General features: G+C 45.7%; 1 protein-coding gene across 10 annotated transcripts in view; it reads left to right on the top strand.

The window, feature by feature from the left end:
- LOC105493193 (tetratricopeptide repeat, ankyrin repeat and coiled-coil containing 1) overlaps positions 1-19,421 on the top strand; it is a 263,922-nt gene that overhangs the window by 217,320 nt on the left and 27,181 nt on the right. For all 10 annotated transcript variants that reach the window (XM_071072815.1, XM_071072818.1, XM_071072811.1 and 7 more), the window contains 4 exons: positions 215-337; positions 7,687-7,923; positions 10,224-10,409; positions 12,598-12,676. In XM_071072815.1, coding sequence (XP_070928916.1) covers positions 215-337; positions 7,687-7,923; positions 10,224-10,409; positions 12,598-12,676 — 625 coding nt within the window. The remainder of the gene's footprint in view (positions 1-214; positions 338-7,686; positions 7,924-10,223; positions 10,410-12,597; positions 12,677-19,421) is intronic.

A 19,421-nucleotide genomic window follows, 5' to 3' on the forward strand; every position in this document is an offset into this window, starting at 1 on the left:
TCTTTCTCCCCAGGCACACAGTTAACCTAGTGAAGACAGGCTGGTTCCTTGACCCTTGGTTTCAGGTAGTGAAAGCTCGCGTGTCCGGGCGTTCTTTGTGTGAGACCCTGTGCCTTCTGCGGGTATCTGCACCCTCTGCGGCAGATCTACTTTCAGAGTGACCCTGCAGGTGGGAACGAGATGCTCAGGCAGGTCTGTCTCTGATTGTTTCCAGGGCCTCAGTAAGAAGACGGGAATTTCTTCAAGCCATCTCCAAGCCCTGTGGATTGGCTATAGCACCGAGGGGCTGTCCGCCGCCCTGGCCTCTCTCAGGAATCTTTATACTCCCAACGTGAAGGTGAGCAACCTTCTGCACAGAGACCCGGAGACCCAGGCCTGGCCGGCTGCTGGCTGTTCCTCCAACAGCCCTGCTTCCCTCTGCCCTGGGTGGCGGTGAGAGGATGCAGAGGAGCTTCTAATGATGTGCTTCCCTGATCATGCAGGCTTGGGCACTCTATTACTCATTCTCCCAGAAGTTTAGCTTTTCTTTGGCAGAAAGATGTGGGTGGTCAGGGCTGCTCTGGGCACATGTGGTGACTGTTGCGCAGCAGATGTGATAAGGAAGCAATTTACAAAAGAGATCAAAGATCAGAGAGATTTCTAGGGAAAATGGGTTTTTTAAGTGTCCTGGGTTACTAATCTGGACCATCTCTTTAGAGTTCATGGGAAATTAAGCCTTGATGCGCGATGCATAGAGATAAGTACACAGAAAAACAATCATCAAGGTTTCATGTACACATATTTCTGCCTATGGAAAGGATGTCAGCATGGCCTTCTGTGGAGCCAAGAGCTTCTTCACTTCTTGGTTAGTGGCTGTCATGTCATGATGTTCCACTCAGCTTTTTAAGGTAGATTTTTCTTCCTGATGTCATGTAGCCTGGGAATCTGAAGCACACAGAGGCCAAGTGGCCTATTAAGGCCACAAAGACAGTTAGTGTCCAGGCCTTTCAGCTGCAGGCCCTGATGTGCCCGGCTGCCTGTGGAAGCTCTGGGGCAGTTTAGTGAGCCAGGTCTTCCTCCTGAATCACTCACATTGTTTTATCTTTCATTTCAGCTAAGAGTGTATCTTTTTGCTTCTCCATAACTAATGAAATTCTATAATCATAAGGAAGAAAGACAAGAATAAAAATGGCAATATCTGTTTTCATACTTTAATGAATTTCTGGGCATAGAATTTATTTTAATACAGTGATAAGTAAATGGGTTTCATCTGTTGAGTACAAGTTTTTAAGACAGTAAATTTAAAGGTACAGCATAATAGTGTAATGAGCATGGCCCTCCTGGGATTATAAACTTTCCTCTTTAATGTATGTGTGATTTTAAGAGTTAATCATTTTTACTTCGTTTTGTAAAACTCCAGTGTCACATCTACACCATCCCCCAAATTATTTCTATAATGTGGTTATAGAATCTTAAGTCTTTTCATTATCCTTCCGTTTCTTGTATCTTTCAAGGTGGGGGGGAAGGTTTTCACAGGATCCTGAACAAATTACAGTAATTTTAAATTATGCATGCAATTAAGGAACTTTTTTTAGAGTGTCTTAAATGTTGTCGTACAAGAATGAATGTCATTTTGAACAATAATTGCAGTTTGCCACGTTGGTAGATTAAAGTGACTTGCTCTGGGATGATTACTTGGTAGATGGATTTTAGTTGCAGTGGCATGCCAGCAGTCTCTAACCATGTCATCTCCTGTGGCCAGGCCAGGATGAGCCAGCCTGGGCCCCGCTGGCCCACTGGGGTCCCATCCAGCCAGTGGTTTTGTTGCACCATCTCATAGGCTGTGGCCTCAGGAGGATTTAGGTTGCAATTCTTTTCTCAGCTGACAACAGAAAGGAGAGGAGAACATGAGCTAGGCGTGGCCTTTGGCCCAACTTCCTTTGGCTGGGAGATCCAGTCATATCCTGCATCATAGTCGGAAAGGACACATTTAAAAACAACTGTGCTTGTGTGAGCTTCCAGTGTACTCAGTGGGAACGTTGATGCAGCCCCATGACAACCCTGGCCAAACCTCTTCTCATCCTCATGATGGTATTGCCTTGCATACCCCCACCTCCCTTCCTGTTTTCATTAAATCCAGAAGTTGAGAGATACCACCACTTCCGAGTGTTGTCCAAGGAGAGCTTCTGTGATCATGATGGGAAAATGTCCATATTGTTGGGGGAAAATCTATAGGATTAGTTATTTAAACGGGCTCCTTCAGCGCAGTGCATTCTCAGCCAGGACTGCTGCCTCTGCTGCCTGACTGCTCTGTGACCATCATTAGCTTTGTGCTTAGCACTCAGCTCTGCCTTACTCCCTCTGAGCCCTGGCTTTCTCACCTATAAAGTGGAGACACAAAAGAGACTGTGTCTCGAGTGATGAGAAACCTTACTGAGATGTTAAAGTTACTGGGAACATACTTGGCATTTATTATGTTTACATGAATTCTTGTTAGTGCTTTGCCTCATCTCTGGAAACTGGTTCTGCTGTGGGCACCTGGGAACTTCTGGATGTGTCGGTTGGTGCTTGTTAACAAGAGCTGCCTACCTTGAGGATGTGATGGTTGCAGGTGACTTACCTCTGCCCTCAACTTGGCATGAGGTGTCCCTGCTGCTCTGTGCTGGTGAACAACCCAGGGTGGGCATGCAGGGTGATGTGGACAGGAGGGCAGAGCTCCCTCCTGTGCCTTCCAGAGGTCAGGGACATGAGTTCTTGTCGTTTCTGAAGACTCCATGAAAGGTTGATTATAACATCGATTAATGTTTATTTAGCATGTACAGGATGCTGAGTGCTGTGCTAAATGCCTGATGCACATGTATATACATACTTTTTTTACACATTGATTTTTTTTTTTTAATATACTTTGAGTTCTAGGGTACATGTGCATAACGTGAGGGATTGCATTGGGAGTTATACCTGATGTAAATGAAGAGTTGATGGGTGCTTACACATTGATTTTTAATCTTTATAACCACCAAGTGAAGTGAAACTTTTATCCTCGTTTTTTCAGATGAGAAAACTGAGGGCAGTTGATAACGTTCCAAAATCACACAGCTGGAAGGGTTCCTGACATTCAGCAAGCCCTTGCTCTGCAGGTGCCTTTATCACTTGATGTGTTTACAGCCCTGGCTGCCAGCTAAAATCACCTGGGAGCTCTGGGTACCACAGCCCCAGCCCCAGTTAAGTCAGAATCTCCAAGAGTGGGGCCAGGGTATTGGAAACTTTCAAGCTCCCAGGTGGTTTCAGCATGCATCAAGGTTAAGAACCATAGTTTGGGGGAAGATGATGGAGGGTTAAGTGGTAAAAACAACTACAGCCTTACGCCAACAAAGGAACATGTTTTTCCCAGAAGCAGATGACGTGTGAATTGATGACATCTTTAGGAAACCTGCCCTGAGCACATGCCTTCCAGGTAAACTCTTGTAAGGGATTCATCATGGCACTCCAAGTGTACCTTCCACTATTATTAGCAAAAGAGTACCTGTTAGAATAGGATGGCATGCTGCTGTTTTCTTAGGTGGCACCTAAAGCACAGAGAGGTCGAGGAATTTTCTGAAAATCACACGGTAGGTTAGTTTAGGGGCTGGTTGAGAACTCATACCACTTAATCCTTTATCTTTTAGGCTCATGGATCTCAAGAAGGTATGGGGTTGATGGGGGAGGAAAGAATGTAACTGTCTGGCAGAATCATCCAGGGAATTTACGAATGATCCTGCCCGTCCTGTGGCTATCAGAGTCTGGTGTGCCCCTTGCGGCGTTGCACGTATTGTCCAGACATGTGTATCTTCTGTGTTCCTCTTGCTGAGGACTGGTTTCATCGGCCTTAATAAAATCCTCACGTATTTCTTCAGCATAATCTGATTCTGTCCACACTAACAGTTATTCAAAGGGATTTTAAAGACACTTTTATTATTTAATTTTAAATTTTTTTTTTTTTTGAGATGGAGTTTTGCTCTTGTTGCCAAGGCTGGAGTACAATGGCGTGATCTTGGCTCACTGCAACCTTCGCCTCCTGGGTTCAAGTGATTCTCCTGCCTCAGCCTCCCGAGTAGCTGAGATTACAGGCGCGTGCCACCACAACCAGCTAATTTTTGTATTTTAGAGACTTGGTTTCACCATATTGGCCAGGCTGGTCTCAAACTCCTGACCTCAGATGATCCACACACCTTGGTCTCCCAAAGTGCTGGGATTATAGGCATGAGCCACCACGCCTGGCCACACTTTTATTAATGTTGTAGTGTAATGCAATCTTAAAATGCTTTTGAATTAGATCAGAGTCTGGTGGCATTTTAAAAAGCAAGCCTATATAGATCTGTAAAGAAGGCTCGGTGGGCATTAATTAGGTCATTTGCCTGAAGTTGCCCATGAAACAGCAGTGTTAGGACATGACACCCTTTCTGATCTCTCATCTGTTCCTCCACGAGTACAAGTTGACAACGAGACCCTAGAGGCTGGGTTGGTGCTCACCTGGATCTGGCTAGACAGTGGTCTCTCTGATGGGGTAAACAGCGGGGTGGTCGTCAGGTGGTCGGCTGACTCCTCAGGGCCTCCTTGTCACTTGCAAATGGCCTGTTCTTTCTTAAATGTAGGTGGCAGTCCCAGCAGTGTGAAGAACCTGATGTGTAGGCCATCCCCATCCATGGAGGGGCTCTGTTTGCTTTTCTTCTCTGTGAACTTCTGTATTGTAGAACCAGAGTCTGGTGCAGTGGACTAAGCAGGAAAACAGAGCATGCTGAGGGATAGAAAGGGCCCGGGTGCATGCACAGGTGTGTACATGGAGGCAGGGTACTTTCTCCCCTGTGTCCCGGCACTGGAACAGAACCCTGCAGGAAGTGATCCTGTGGCATCTATATGTATGGAATGGGCATTCCAGTTAGGGAACTAAAAGGGGTAGAGGCCATGAGGCTGGCCTTGCCTGGCATCGTCACAGCACATGCTGAGTCCAAGGTGGCTGCAGTGAGGGAAGGATTCTGCAGAGAAGATCAGAGAGGAAGCTGGAGACCTGAATCACATAGGGCTAAGCTTCAGTAGCCAAGACATCTTCAAATTTGACACCTGGGGTTCTAACCTGTCGCTATGCCATTGTGAGTTATGGTTTTACCACCTGGTAGTATAATTTTCCAGACCCATCTGTTTGTAAATATTCTGTTTGTCAGCTACTCTTGTGGACACGTATCACTGAAATATCCTGAATTTTTTATGCCTTGTCGTCTCTCTGTATCTTTTAATGATCCCCATGTGTCTCTAGTCAATAAATGACAGTCTCTGTGGTTTTCACATTTAGTGGGCAGGTGGAGGACCTGCCAGGCTTTGGCAAGGGCAGTGATTGATGTGGGTCAGGACCATTGAAGTGAGCCTTTGAAGGAAACCCACTGGACATCTTAACAGCTGTTAAAGGAGCATCATTTTTATCTAATGATCTGGAGACCTGAAAGAAAATTAATATACCTAAAATTTGCATATGTTCAGTGATTTTATTTTAAAACCTGGAGATGTAAAGCTTTTCCCAATACCTAGCTCCAAGGAGATTACTAACTGGGGAATATAGTAATTAGTGGAAGCAGCACATTATTTTCTAGCAGTGTTATGCTGCTGACAATCCTGGCACATGTGGACATTGCCATATTTTCTGTTTCTTTTAGGAACACATCCCCATAAAGTATTTGTATTTACTTTTGGCCTTATGTCACTATTAACACCATGACTGTTTTTTTCTTTTTTAAAAAATTTTTTATAAAGATGGGGTCTTGCCATGTTGCCCAGATTGGTTTCAAACTCCTGAGCTCAAGCAGTCCTCCCTCAGCCTCCTAAAATACTGGCATTACAGTTGTGAGCCCCTGTACCCAGCCACAGTTATTACTTCATTGCCAGGAAAATGAATTTCCTGGTTTTGTTGAAGTTAAACAGTGATTTTTCAAATTGTGGTTCCCCAAACCAAGAGTGTCAATATCAACGGGGAACTCGTTAAAAACGTACCACCCAGATATAATGAATCAGAAATCAGGGTGGGGCCCAAGAAATTGCAGTTGTTTAGTTTTTTTTGTTTTTGTGTTTGTGTTTTTGTTTTTGTTTTGTTTTGTTTTTGAGACGGAGTCTTGCTCTGTTCCCCAGGCTGGAGTGCAGTGATGTGATCTTACCTCACTGCAGCCTCCGCCTCCTGCGTTCAAGCGATTCTCCTGTGTCAGTCTCCTGAATATCTGGGATACAGGCGTGCGCCACCACGCCAGCTAAATTTTGTATTTTTAGTAGAGATGGGGTTTCACCATGTTGTCCAGGCTGGTCTCGACCTCCTAACTGCAGGTGATCCACCCTCCTCAGCCTCTCAAAGTGCTGGGATTACAGGCGTGAGCCACCGTGCCTGGCCATTTGTTTAGTTTTTATTTTTAATTGTGGTTAAAAAACACATAAAAGGAAATTTACCATCTTAACCATTTTTAAGTGTGCAATTCAGTAGTGTTAACAATACTCACATTGTTGTGTGATAGATCTTCAGTACTTGTCATATTGCAAAATTAAAACTCTGTATCCCTTAAGCAACAACTGTCATTTCTCCCTGTGGCCAGGCCCAGAAACCTTCATTCTACTGTCTATGAATTTGACTACTGTATATATCTCATAAGTGGTATCACACAGTATTTGTTCTTTTACATCTGGCTTGTTTCACTTATCTCATTTCCCCAAGGTTTACCCATATTTTCACATATGGCAGGATTTTCTCCCTTTGTAAGACTGAGTAATAATCCATTGTATGTATATGTACCACATTTTCTTCATCCACTGATGAACATTGAGGTTGCATCTACCTCTTGGCTGTTGTGAATAATGCTGCAATTAACATGAGTGTGCAAATATGTCTTTGAAATCCTGCTTTCAGTTCTTTTGGATATATACTCAGAAGTGGGATGGCTGATCACATGGCCATTCTATTGTTATTTTTTGCTGTTATTTTTGTTTTTGAGACTGAGCCTCACTCTGTTGCCAGGCTGGAGTGCAGTGGTGCAATCTCAGCTCACTGCAACCTCCACCTCCCAGGTTCAAGCGATTCTCCTGCCTCAGCCTCCCAAGTAGCTGAGATTGCAGGCGTGCACCACTATGTGTAGCTAATTTTTGTATTTTTAGTAGAGATGGGGTTTCACCATGTTAGCCAGATGGTCTCGATCTCCTGACCTCGTGATCTGCCCACCTTGGCCTCCCAAAGTGCTGGAATTACAGGCGTGAGCCACCGCACCTGTCCTCTACTGAATTTTTTAATTAAATTTTTTTTTAAAATTTTCAGATCAGGGCCTTGCTGTGTTGCCCAGGCTAGAGGGCAGCAGGCTGTTCACAGGCATGATCATAGTGCACTACAGCCTCAAACTCCTGGCCCCAAGCAATCCTCCCACCTCAGCTTCCTGAGTAGCTGGGGTTACAGCCACGTGCCTGGGGCAGTAGTTCTATTTTTAATCTTTGAGGAACCATCTTACTGTTTCCCAGTAAGCTACACTATTTTACATTCCCACCAATGAGAATGTGCATTGTTAATGTATTCCCAGGTGATACTGGTGCACATTCAAGTTTGAGAACCACTGGATTAAAATGATACTGAAAATTGAGAATACTGCCCATTTCCGTAAATGTTTAGATGACATACATGTGACAGTCTTGTTGGGGGGCCTTGTCCAACAGGTGAGCCGTCTCCTGATTTTGGGAGGGGCCAACGTGAACTACAGGACAGAAGTGTTAAATAATGCCCCAATCCTGTGCGTCCAGTCTCACCTTGGCCACGAGGAAGTTGTCACTCTGCTCCTGGAATTTGGTGCCTGCCTGGACGGAACATCGGAGAACGGCATGACTGCCCTCTGTTACGCAGCAGCTGCCGGCCACATGAAGCTGGTGTGTCTGCTGACCAAGAAGGGAGCGAGGGTAAGCGGCAGCCTGCTCTTTTGGGGCTCGGGCAGGGAAATGGCTTCATCTCATTGCTAGAATTGTTATCTGCTGGACCAGACTCTCTTGTCTCTGAAACTATAGCATACACAGAAAGGGTCGGGCTCCCGGGATTGGTCACTTTGTAATGTGCCTGACTGGGGCAGCCTAAGAGAGGTGTGTTTGCTCATACATAGCAACTCTGCTTCATGTTGTCCAGGGGAAGGCAGAATTCCAGGGAGACTCTGGATCCTAGCCACATAAGGAGGGCCAGCCTTTAAAAAGCCTGCAACTATTGACCTAGAAAGCACCGAGATTGGTTTAAAATATTTTAAATGTTTGCTTTTTTCCCCTTTCTTCTTCTTATCCCATTTTATGTCCTTTTAAAACAGTAAGATGAATTCCATGAACTCATGAAGAAGCCATGTGCCTGAGCTGCAGGAACTAGATTGCCTGGAATCTTCATCTGTTCACTTGCCAGCTCTAGGGTATTGGGCAAGTTATTGAGCCTATATACGACTCAGGCTTCTTATCTGTAAAATGGGCATAACAGCAGTCCCTACCACAGGGCTGTCGAGTAAGCATTCAGTCATATATGAAATAAGTATGTATTACTCTACAAGTTACTCTAGAGTCGTCAGCTTTCTTTTTTGTTTTGACAGAGTCTCACTGTCGCTCAGTCTGGAGTGCAGTGGCATGAGCTCAGCTCACTGCAACCTCCCCTTCCCAGGTTTAAGTGATTCTCCTGCTTCATCCTCCAAGTAGCTGGGACTACAGGCACACACCACCATGCCTGGTTAATTTTTGTATTTTTAGTACAGATGGGGTTCACCATGTTGGCCAGGCTGGTCTCAAACTCCTGACCTCACATGATCTGCCTGCCTTGGCCTCCCAAACTGTTGAGATTATAGATGTGAGCCACCACGTCTGGCCAGGAGCTGTCAGCTTTAATAGGGTGAATGAGAATGATATCGGGCTCACAGTAAATGTTAGATTTACTGGAAGCAATTTTTTGGGAAATGTGTCTTTTGAATAGCAATAGAGATAAACTGCTAATTATCTTTTATCTTTTAATTAGGATATTTAAAGTTCAAAAAAAATAGGCTTATAACAGCTATGGGAGCTTTATTTTTTTCTCTCCAATCCAACATTTGGGACATACATAAACTTCAGTTCATGGAGAAGGGAAATGTGTGGCTAAGCCTTTGGGGTGGGTACGTTACTGCTGCACATCACTGCACCTCCATTTACGGATCCCAGCTGTGCTTTACACTTTATTCTGAGGCCAGCAGGCCTCCCCCCATCACAGCTGAAAGCTCTGGAGTAGGAAGCTGAGTGCTATTTTGGGGGGCTCTGGCAAAGCCTCTGAATGAGGGTACAGGGCATCCCCAGATTTGGCAGGCATGCAAGGCTAGGCCCTGGGCTCCACTCCCAGGCCCAGTACTCTGGGGTTTAGACAGGGCATGAAGGGCTGCCACTGCTTTGGGGCCTTGAGGAGGTGTATGGCACTCACTCACTTTTTCTGCCTAGCTGGCCTGCCCTGACTTTGTGGCCACCCTCCCTTTACTTGCCAGCATGCCCAGGCCACCGACCTGCATAAGGCCTCCTTCCCAATCAGATGCCACTTGGACTCTTTTCCTGCCCTTCCACACTCAGCTGATTTTCCACATCCCTCTCTTTCTTTGGATCCCCTGGCTCAGTGACCAGAGAGCGGCTTTTCTCCCCCAAATTATAGCTTGTCACAGCAGACTTAGAATGCCCCACCCAAGCTACCAAAGTCAGGAAGTACAGGGCTTTGTCCGAGGGTTTAGTGTGTGTCTCCATACATACTCACAAGAGAGTTAGGAGCTTTGTGTAGTTTGCTGCAAGGACATGGGATTAAGGAGAGAGTTTTGTGACCGAGTCTTGCAAAGGGAACCTGAGGCCTGGAATGGTACATTCATTACTGTCTGGAAGTAATCCAGACTAAGGTTCTATGTTCTCCAGAAAGACAAGTCAGAATGTGAACCCCATGTATGCTTACAGGGAGTGGGGTTTACACACAGTTAGGCTTATAACAGCTATGGGAGCTTTATTTTTTTTCTCTCAAATCCAACATTTGGGACATGCATAAACTTCAGTTCATGGAGAAGGGCAATGTGTGGCTAAGCCTTTGCGGTGGGTACGTTACTGCTGCACATCACTGCACCTCCATTTACAGATCCCAGCTGTGCTTTACACTTACAACAGCTTATGGTGTATCCGCATGCTCAGAGGGAAAGTAGTGCTCAGCCATAACCTTCCCCCACTCCTGCCCCCAGGTGGACCACTTGGATAAGAAGGGCCAGTGTGCGCTTGTCCACAGTGCCCTACGGGGCCATGGTGACATTCTCCAGTACCTGCTGACCTGTGAGTGGTCGCCAGGTCCTCCCCAGCCAGGCGCCCTGAGGAAGAACCACGCCCTGCAGCAGGCACTGACCGCAGCCGCCAGCATGGGCCACAGCTCGGTGAGTGGGGCAGGGGTTTCCCCACTGGGAAACTAGAAGCTGTAGCTCAGCAAGTCAGTTGACACACCGAAGGACTGAAAGAATGAGGATTCCAAGAACTAGCAGTTGGCATTGACCACCTGCAGTAGAAGGTCTTCTACGGGCATCGCATTCTTCCCATGAGTGACAGTGCACACTCCTGTGCACATGTCATGGGGACAGGCAGGCTTGTTCTTCTGTGGGAAGCCTTTTGATGACATTAACTCTCAGCTCTTGCTCATGTCTCTCCCCCTTCCCTGCTCTGCCCTCTAGACCTGCTGTTTTACATTTTTTCCCCTTTGATTCATTCTTCTGTCCTTGTGTTCATTTAAAAATAATCACATAGAATCCTGATTCTAAAATCGTTCCTGAGTATTTGAAGGATTTTTAAAAATAGAACTTTAATGCTTTGATAGCACGCAAGAATGCTTGTCATTTACAGCTCCTCCACTGAATGAAAACTCCATGCGGTAGTTAAATAGAGCATTTATTTCTGACAGATGTTGGTATTCCTCAGTTTGAAGATTTAATTGTCAACCTCCTGACCTGTGTGTCTTGGCTTTCTTTATCTGTGAATTTAATAACATTTTGCTCGCGCCCTCCTGTGTATTTCTCACTCTGAATTATCTTCAGGCAATTAGAGGTGCCAGTATTTGGTAAGATTCTTTTTCCAAAATGACTTTAGTAAATTTGAGTGCGAAGCTGGCTGGCTGACTTTGGCATTCAAAACTCATGGGCGGACACACACACAAGCATGAAATAGTGGCTGGCTAATTTCTGGCATTTAAAACATTAAACACACACACACATATATATACACACACAGAGAGAGAGTGTTAAACACACATATGAAAATATAGATGTTTTCCTTTTTTTAAGTGTGAAAAGTCGTCATTGGAAGGACCATGAATGCCTAGGAATGACCTTTGTCTTAACCCGTGCAAACCCCCTTGTTTTAAAGCTTGTTGGGAGGAAATGCTGAGCGAAAACCACCTCAGCACAGCCCGTAGGGTGAAAAAAGCAGGGTTTGTTCACCACAAGACTTGGATGGTTTGTTAGTTTCCTAATGCTGTTATTACAAATGGATGTAAACTTAGTGGCTTAAAGTAGCACACACTTACTCTTAGAATTCTGGAGGTCAGAAGTCTAAAATCACACTATTGGGAGGCCAGCCTTCCTTCTGAAGTCTCTAGGGGAGAACCTGTCTCCTTGCTTTTTCTCACTTCTTGAAGCCACCTGTATTTTTTAGCTCGTGTACCCTTCCTCCATCTCCAGAGTGCCTTACTTTCATCTTAGCCTCTGTCATCTCATTTCCTCTGTCCTCTGACCTGGACTCCTCCTGTCCCTCTTAAGAGGATGGTTGTGATTTATTAGATCAGATGTGTATCAGATATAGACCTTGATGATTTGAGATAATCGCCCCGTTTCAAGGTTCATAATCACATCTGCAATTCCTTCTTGCCCTGTAAGGTCACATTCGCAGGCTTTGGGGATTGGGATGTAGACATCTTTGGGGGCCATTATTCAGCCTACCACAAAGGGTGTGGGCTAGGAGACTGGAAGATGGCTTTGTCATGTTCTCCCATTGCTTGCTGCTGTTGCTCAGGGTGAACTCTGGCTCAGGTCCAGGGCACAGATGCTTCATCTCCCTGCAAGCCAGGATTCCTGCCTCCATACCTGTGACCTGACCTACCCTTTGACAGGAAGAGTCTCATAAGGGAAAAAGAATACTGCTACCAGTAGAAAATGTATTTGAACCATACTTTGTAAAAATTTTGAAAAAGGTATATTGCCTTGTTTTCCTTCCTTGTGAAAAATTGATTCACTATCTTGTGATTTATGCAGAAACTGCACTTGGTGTGATCTGCCGTGTCCTTTGTTGATGAGGCTGGCATATTTGGGTCATGTTGGAATTCATTAGAATTCTGAGTACCTAGTAATCCTGAACCATGTTGCTGAAATTCAGAGATTTTTTTTTAATTATTCTTCAACTGAAAGTGTGAATAGCATATGAATTATGCTTCAAAACAGTTTTCATTATATTTTTCTCTCCTTGTGTAGCGTGAGATAATGGTTAAAAAACAACACACTCTCTCCTTTGATACATGGGCTATATCATAAGCACCTCTTGCTATGAGAACTCATTAAATCACCTTGGCACTTCTGACAGGTGGTCCAGTGCTTGCTGGGGATGGAGAAGGAACATGAAGTAGAAGTCAATGGCACCGACACATTGTGGGGAGAAACAGGTAATTATAATGCCACTGCTTGTAGTCTGGGGCAGCTTGCTTGATGTTTTAGCCCTATTTTGGCCTAATTGTCTTAAGAATGACTATGATGTATGTAGTCCTATTTTTATTTTATCACAGGCATTTGAAGTTTAGAGCTCCTTGAACTTTCTAAATGAGTAGCAAAACTTTGCTGGAAGCATAAGATTTTATTTTTTAAAGCAATCCTGTTAACTGATTATTTTGAATTAGACCAGCAGTTACTGTGCATCAGATGAATGTCAGGTGGAAGTACCTAAGTAAGGTGTTTTCTGGCTTGCCGAATCTCACACATCTCACCAATGTGATCTTCCTGTGACCTGCGCACAGTGAGCTAGGCATGAACTTTTATCCCCATTGTCACACGAATCAAAGGCGGCTCAGCAGAGAAGGCAGGAGTGGCCTGCCCTGCCCTATATAGAATGAGGGTAAAACTCAGCCTCATGGGGTTTACTCATGTTACCATACAAATGCAGGCTATCAAGTCATTTCCATTGGTCTTTACAGTGAGAAGCCTGGGCACATCCTGGTGAAGATCTGAGTTTGTTACTTGTGAGACTAAATCAGTAATGCTGCTTTTCAGTTTTCCGCTTGACTGGACTAGTGTTAGGAATCTGAGACTTTAAATTACAAGTTGTTTTTAAATAGATGCCAGCAAGAGTATTTAAAATGAATTTCCAGGTTATGTTTCTGTTGTGTACCTGGTATATAGTGACTTCCATTTCTCTTGCACAGATTTGTTTCCAAATGCTCCTAAATTGTTTCCTAACAAGCCAAATGGTGGTGTGGAGAGCTTATTAGATAGCTCACTCTAGGAGAAAGCCACAGAGCCTCACCTCCTGGCAGGAGTGCAGGCCTGTCCTTCAGAGCCTCAGAGCTGTTTGTTCCATCCCCATTGTGGGCCCAAAGAAGGAGCTGGGTGTGCTCCCAGGTGCAGAGAAAGTACAGAATTCCAGCGGAGTTGGATTATGTCTACGGGTAAAAGTATGTGGATTGAAATATTGCCTAATTCTTTATGGAGTCCTCCCCCTTCCCTTTTAAATAGTATAGGCTGCTCTATCATTTGGTGAAAGAAAAGTTTCCATCACATTCCAAATGATGTGGTGGGCAGGAGTGTTGCTGAGTGGATAAGAGCATGACTACTGACAGCCAGAAGGTCCAAATCTCTGTTCTTTCATTGCCTAGTGATAAGAGCCTCTTGGGGTACTTGGGCTTAGACATTCTGATTCACTAGGGCGAAAGCCCAGCATGTGATTTTCTTAACAAGCATCCCAAGTCATTTCAGGTGACTCCTAGCGCCCCGCAGAGCTGTCTAGAAAGCCTGACATAGAGTGACACACAGTGAGAGGTACCCGTGAAGACGATGGACATCAGGTCTAGCAGCCATGACATCACACATTTAGCTTAAGTGAGAATTTCTAACCTTTAATATTCAAGATGACTTTTTTATTTGGAAGAAAATTCCAGAAAAGGGCTGATTTTTGAAGGCTTTGTGTGAGCTCTGTTCTCTCAATGACCGGTCCTGAATTGCATTATCCTCCTGCCTTGAGAATCTGCCCATCAGTTGATGGCTAAAGAGACACATGAGAAACAACAGACTTCCCACCAGTCTTTATCTAGATCAGAATTCTTGGCAGTTTGGCTGGATTCTCTACTTCAGGATCTTCCCAGGCTCCTAATTGGGTATTGGCTGGGGCTGTGTTCTCAGAGACTCCACCGGGGAAAGACCGACTTCCAAGCTCTCAGCTGCTGGCAGAATTCATCTCTTTGTAGTTGCCCCTGGGTCTTAATGAGAAGGTAAACAGTAACTTGGCCCCTCTTTTCCAAAGCCTCATGCATAACCTTCAAACCACTTTGCAACCTGGGAAGCAGTTCACACTCTTCCTCACCAGACATCAGGGTGAATTTCATGAGGCAAGAGTTTGAGACGCTTGTTAAAATGTAAACCAAAAAGAAGCAAGCTAAGTGCTATTTTTCAGGCTAAAAGAGCCACAGTGGCTCTCTGTGGACTGCATCTCAACCAAATCCACCTTACCTTCTCTGTGCATTTTTCTGTCTGGTACCTTTCTCTTGTGCTCCTTCAAAGACAACCACTATCGTCTACTGCCCCAAGCCCTCCTACTTTCCAGGCCTGCATTTGTCAGAGGAATACCTTGAAATCTTGCAGGGGGTTTCAGCTGAGAGAACATCTGCAAATATGGGTCTTTACACAAATGTATACTACATGCTCCGGAATGTGACATCCGTGTTTGGGATTTGGCCACTTGGGGTCTGTTACCAACCCTAAATGTAGGAATGAAGGCAGATGAGGCATCGTACAGAGAACTGAAGGCCTTGGTAAGGATCCTGCGAGTGAATCGGTGAGCTCGCAGTCCTGGTTCTCACCAAGGCTCAACTTCAAGCCATGGGCCCTGGGATTCCCCAGCCTGTGTGACTGCACTGCTGTGTGCATTGTTGCTTGTTGCTGTGGGGACCCACAGAAGGAAAAGGAGTGGTTTTGCATCCTGTTCTCATTTGGTCCTCATTCCTGGGTGTAGTCAATGGTGTTTTGGGTCCAAAACACTCTAGGATGAACCTTATCTGTCCCTAGCCACAGCATAAGGATAGAATCCCAAGAGTAATACCTATCTGGGATGTGGGAAGGTGGCAGAAAAACTGGAAGCTTTGTGTGGATAGCAGTTCATTATTTCTTTTGAAACCTTAAGTATGTTTACAGAAGTCTGCCCAGCATAGATTTAGCTGTGAACAGCTTGGCTTTAAAATGCTAGCTGATGAGGTGACAAGGCAGAGCTTCCTCTTCTGTTTTGACTCATCTGCTGGCCTTTGGTTTTCCTGCAGGGACACCCCCGTTAGGAGGACAGCTACCTGCCCATCTCTTCTCTGCCATTGCCAGAGCCAGTGGCGCTGGAGCTAAATTCATGCACAAATTCCTCCTCCAGTTTTCTGCCAGGAGAGCCTTGCAATTCAGTGAATCTGTTCCACATGGCGGAAATGTGGTTGTCATACCTGTTGCTGATTGGAAGCGGTGGGTTCTTGGTGAGGAAGAATGACAGCCACCAGTCAGGGAACAGCAGCCCCGTGGAGGTCCCCCTCACTCAGGCCTTCAGTGTGGTGGCACTGGGCACAGCAGCAGCCCTCCACCCTCAAAGCCCTGCACATCTGACTGCTGGTGACCCTGAGTCAACAAATGTCATCACAGAAGTAGGTGGCTCCTGTGTTAGGTTGAAGGAGACAAGAAAATGTACAATAGAATTTTAAGACATTCATAAAAAACGGGAACAGTATTTAGTTTGGGGGTTTACTGCAGTAAACCCACAGCCTTTAGAAAACTTGCAGACTGTCTCTACTGGTTTTGGAGAACAGAGGGCTTAACTTGTGTAAGTTTCTGGTTTCACCAGCATCTGGGATCATTTGCTTTTTGTCTGTCCAATGTTTAGGGACAAGCCATTCAGAACTCAGTGCTGTAGTTCAGTAGCTCTTAAGCTCTCCCTCTCCCCATGCATCCTCCGCAGCCTCAAACAAAAGGCTGTAGCGGAGAATAAGTATTATGATCCATTCATCAGAAGAAAGCTCAGAGCAGATGATGAATGCCTGCACCCAACAGCACCACCCTGAGGATGCCAAGGCCCTTGGGTCGGTGATACTCAGACTCGCTGATATTCAGACTCGGTCAGTGTCTGTTCCGTAGTTTCTCGGCAGCCTGAAACATGGTGAGAACCCACCAGATGCCTGTGGCATCTGTTTCAGGCATTCCACAGCTGTGACAACTCCATGCTGCCTCCCAAAAAGTTCTGGCTACACTGAGTTACTATCTCCATGTCAGTGTTTGCTGTGAATCAGCCCAAGCTGAAGTGACCAGAGATGCTTAGCTGGTGACCTCATGCTGCTGTGGATTGGCAGAAGGACTGTGTTTGCAAGTTCCAGGTCACTCTCAAGTGTGTGAGCCTGCTTGTGGGCTTCGGGTTAGAACCTTGCTCTGAATTGAAGAGAACAGAGGCCCTTCTGCTCCAGCACTTGCCATGTAGGCAGATGGGCCTGTGGTATCAGAGCCTTACCTCTCTCCCCTCCCTTGGATCACTCTGCAGTTCCCTTCATAGGACTTATCATCAGTACATCGTATTTGATGGACTTTTTGTTTTGTTTTTTGAGACAGAGTCTCGCTCTGTTGCCAGGCTAGAGTGCTGTGGTGCGATCTCGGCTCACTGCAACCTCCAACTCCCTGGTTCATGGGATTCTCCTGCCTCAGCCTCCCGAGTAGCTGGGATTACAGGCATGCACCACCACACTGAGCTAATTTTTGTATTTTTAGTAGAGAGAGTTTTCACCTTATTGGCCAGACTGGTCTTGATCTCCTTACCTCATGATCCACCCAACTTGGCCTCCCAAAGTGCTGGGATTATAGGTGTGAGCCACCGCATCTGGCCTTAATAGGCTTATTTGATAGGAGGCTGCTTTTCCCAAATTGTGGGCTTTTTTGGGTTTGTTTTTTGAGACAGGGTCGCACTCTGTCACCCATGTTGGAGTGCAGTGGCGCAATCACGGTTCACTGCAGCATCTGCCTCCCCAGGCTCAGGTGCTCCTCCCACCTTGGGCTCCTGAGTAGCTAGGACTACAGGCATGAGCCACCACACCTGGCTAATTTTTGTATTTTTTGTAGAGACGCAAAACATGGGGATTCGTCATGTTGCCCAGGCTGGTCTCAAATCCCTGGGCTCAAGCAGTCCTCCTGACTCAGCCTCCCAAAGTGCTGGGATTACAGGCATGAGCCACCACACCCAGCCAGTCATGGGCTTTGTGAGGGCAGAAGTGTCCCTGTCTTTTGTCCTCACCTTCGTGTATGGCAACCGTCGGTTCTAATGCTGCCCAATAGAACTTTCTGTAGTAATGGAAGTGGTATCTGTTTTGTCCCACATGGTAGCTACTAGCCACATGTGGCTATTGAGTACTTGAAAGGTGACTTGTGCAACTGAGGAACAGTAGCTTAAAATCTCATCTTAATTTATCTAAATTACATGTGACAGGTGGCCACCAAATTGGACAGTGCAGATATAGCCTGGTCCTTGTCACATAGGTATTGACCAAGTGGACAAGTGGATTTACATGAAACAAACTCATTTTTAGGGAGGGAGATGTTCACCTGCAGAATAATTTGGGAGAAATACCTGTGGTTGGAGGGGGAGGAGTAAGGGGCCTGGTCACGCATAAAGACCCAGTGTCCTGATTTCTTGGTGTCCTAGCTCAGACCATGCTTTGCTGGACTCCAGGATGGCTCAGATCCTCTGGCCAAGTCCTCGGTGGGCTGCTGGGTTGGATCTTTGGAAACACAGCTATTAGCCAAGCATAGAGTGGGCATAGCCCCATCTGTGTCCATAATATCTCCCTCTCTGCAGCCTGGGTGTGCTGTGCCCTCGTGCAGATCTCTGGCAGCCATCCCGCCCTGTCAAGGTCACCCCCTCAGAGGTCCTTCTGTTTGAAGGAAGGTCACCAGCACACCCAGAGCCCCGTGCTTCGTGCATAGGACCATGGCGGCTCCCCAGGGCTGCCCTTCCCTAATTTCTGGAAGGGGATGCCCTATCAGAGTTGGTTAAAAGTATGACTGAAATACTTCATGTGAAGTGTTATTTTATGTTAAATCAGTACTATTTTAATTGTTGAATACTTCCTAAAGGAGTTTAGTCAGGTAATTAATTTTTATTGCCAAAGCAACTATTTGCCTCTGTTCCTAAGATGGGCCAGATTTTCTCCACTGTCAGTTGAATGGGCTATTTAGCCGCATCGCAGGCCTCCCTTTGTGTAGCGCGTTGAAGCAGTTCCACTCAGCATGTGTGATCACCGTAGTTCACTATTCACTAATTCTGCATGGAATTTTGGACAGAACCTGGCTCCCTCTGGATCTTGAGCCCTCAGGCAGTGCCCTGCAGCTGGGGTGGGTGTTTCCAGGCCCCTCTTGGGGGCGGGATCCTCGCACCTGTTTCCAAATTGGGCTGTGAAGCTGGGTCCTGTTGTATTTGACACTTTGATGATTTTCATTTCCCTCTTGTTTCCATGGGACTGCTTTCCTTTCCCCTTTTGTGACTCTTTTGGCTTCCATCACAGGGGCCCCCAGGCATGGACAGTGGGCTTCCCACATCCAAAGCCGCCCCAGAACACAGGAAGCTGGATGCCTTATTACTGTTGGTGTAAAAATGACCCATTCCTCATTTGAATTTACCTTAGGCATTTTGGAGAGAGGAGGGGCTGTTATTTGGTAAGAATGTAAAATAAAGGTCAGGCCTACTGGATTAAGCCTTGCAGTCACATATACAGTCATCCCCCGCATAATGATGTTTCTGTCAGCAACAGACTACATGTGAGAAGGTGTTCCCATAAAAATACTGTGTCTTTACTTTTTCTGTGTTGCTACTTTTTCTGTGTTTAGTTACACAAGTACCACTGTGTTACAGCTGCCTACAGTATCCAGTACAGTAATAGGCTGTACAGGTTAGCAGTTTAGGAGCAAGATGCTGTACCATGTAGCCTAGGTATATAGTAGGCTACACCATCGAGGTTCGTGTAAGTCCACCATGTGGTGTTAGCACGATCATATAATCACCTAATGATACATTTCTCAGGATGCATCCCTGTCATTGATGATGTGTGACCTTTATCAGGAAGTATCCTCCTCATTAGGTAATGCATGCACATCTCAGGACAGAATTTCAGGTGAGAGATTGGAAGGAAAGTGTTT

The sequence above is a fragment of the Macaca nemestrina genome, chromosome 11 (assembly GCF_043159975.1).
Source record: "Macaca nemestrina isolate mMacNem1 chromosome 11, mMacNem.hap1, whole genome shotgun sequence".
Lineage (NCBI taxonomy): Eukaryota > Metazoa > Chordata > Mammalia > Primates > Cercopithecidae > Macaca > Macaca nemestrina.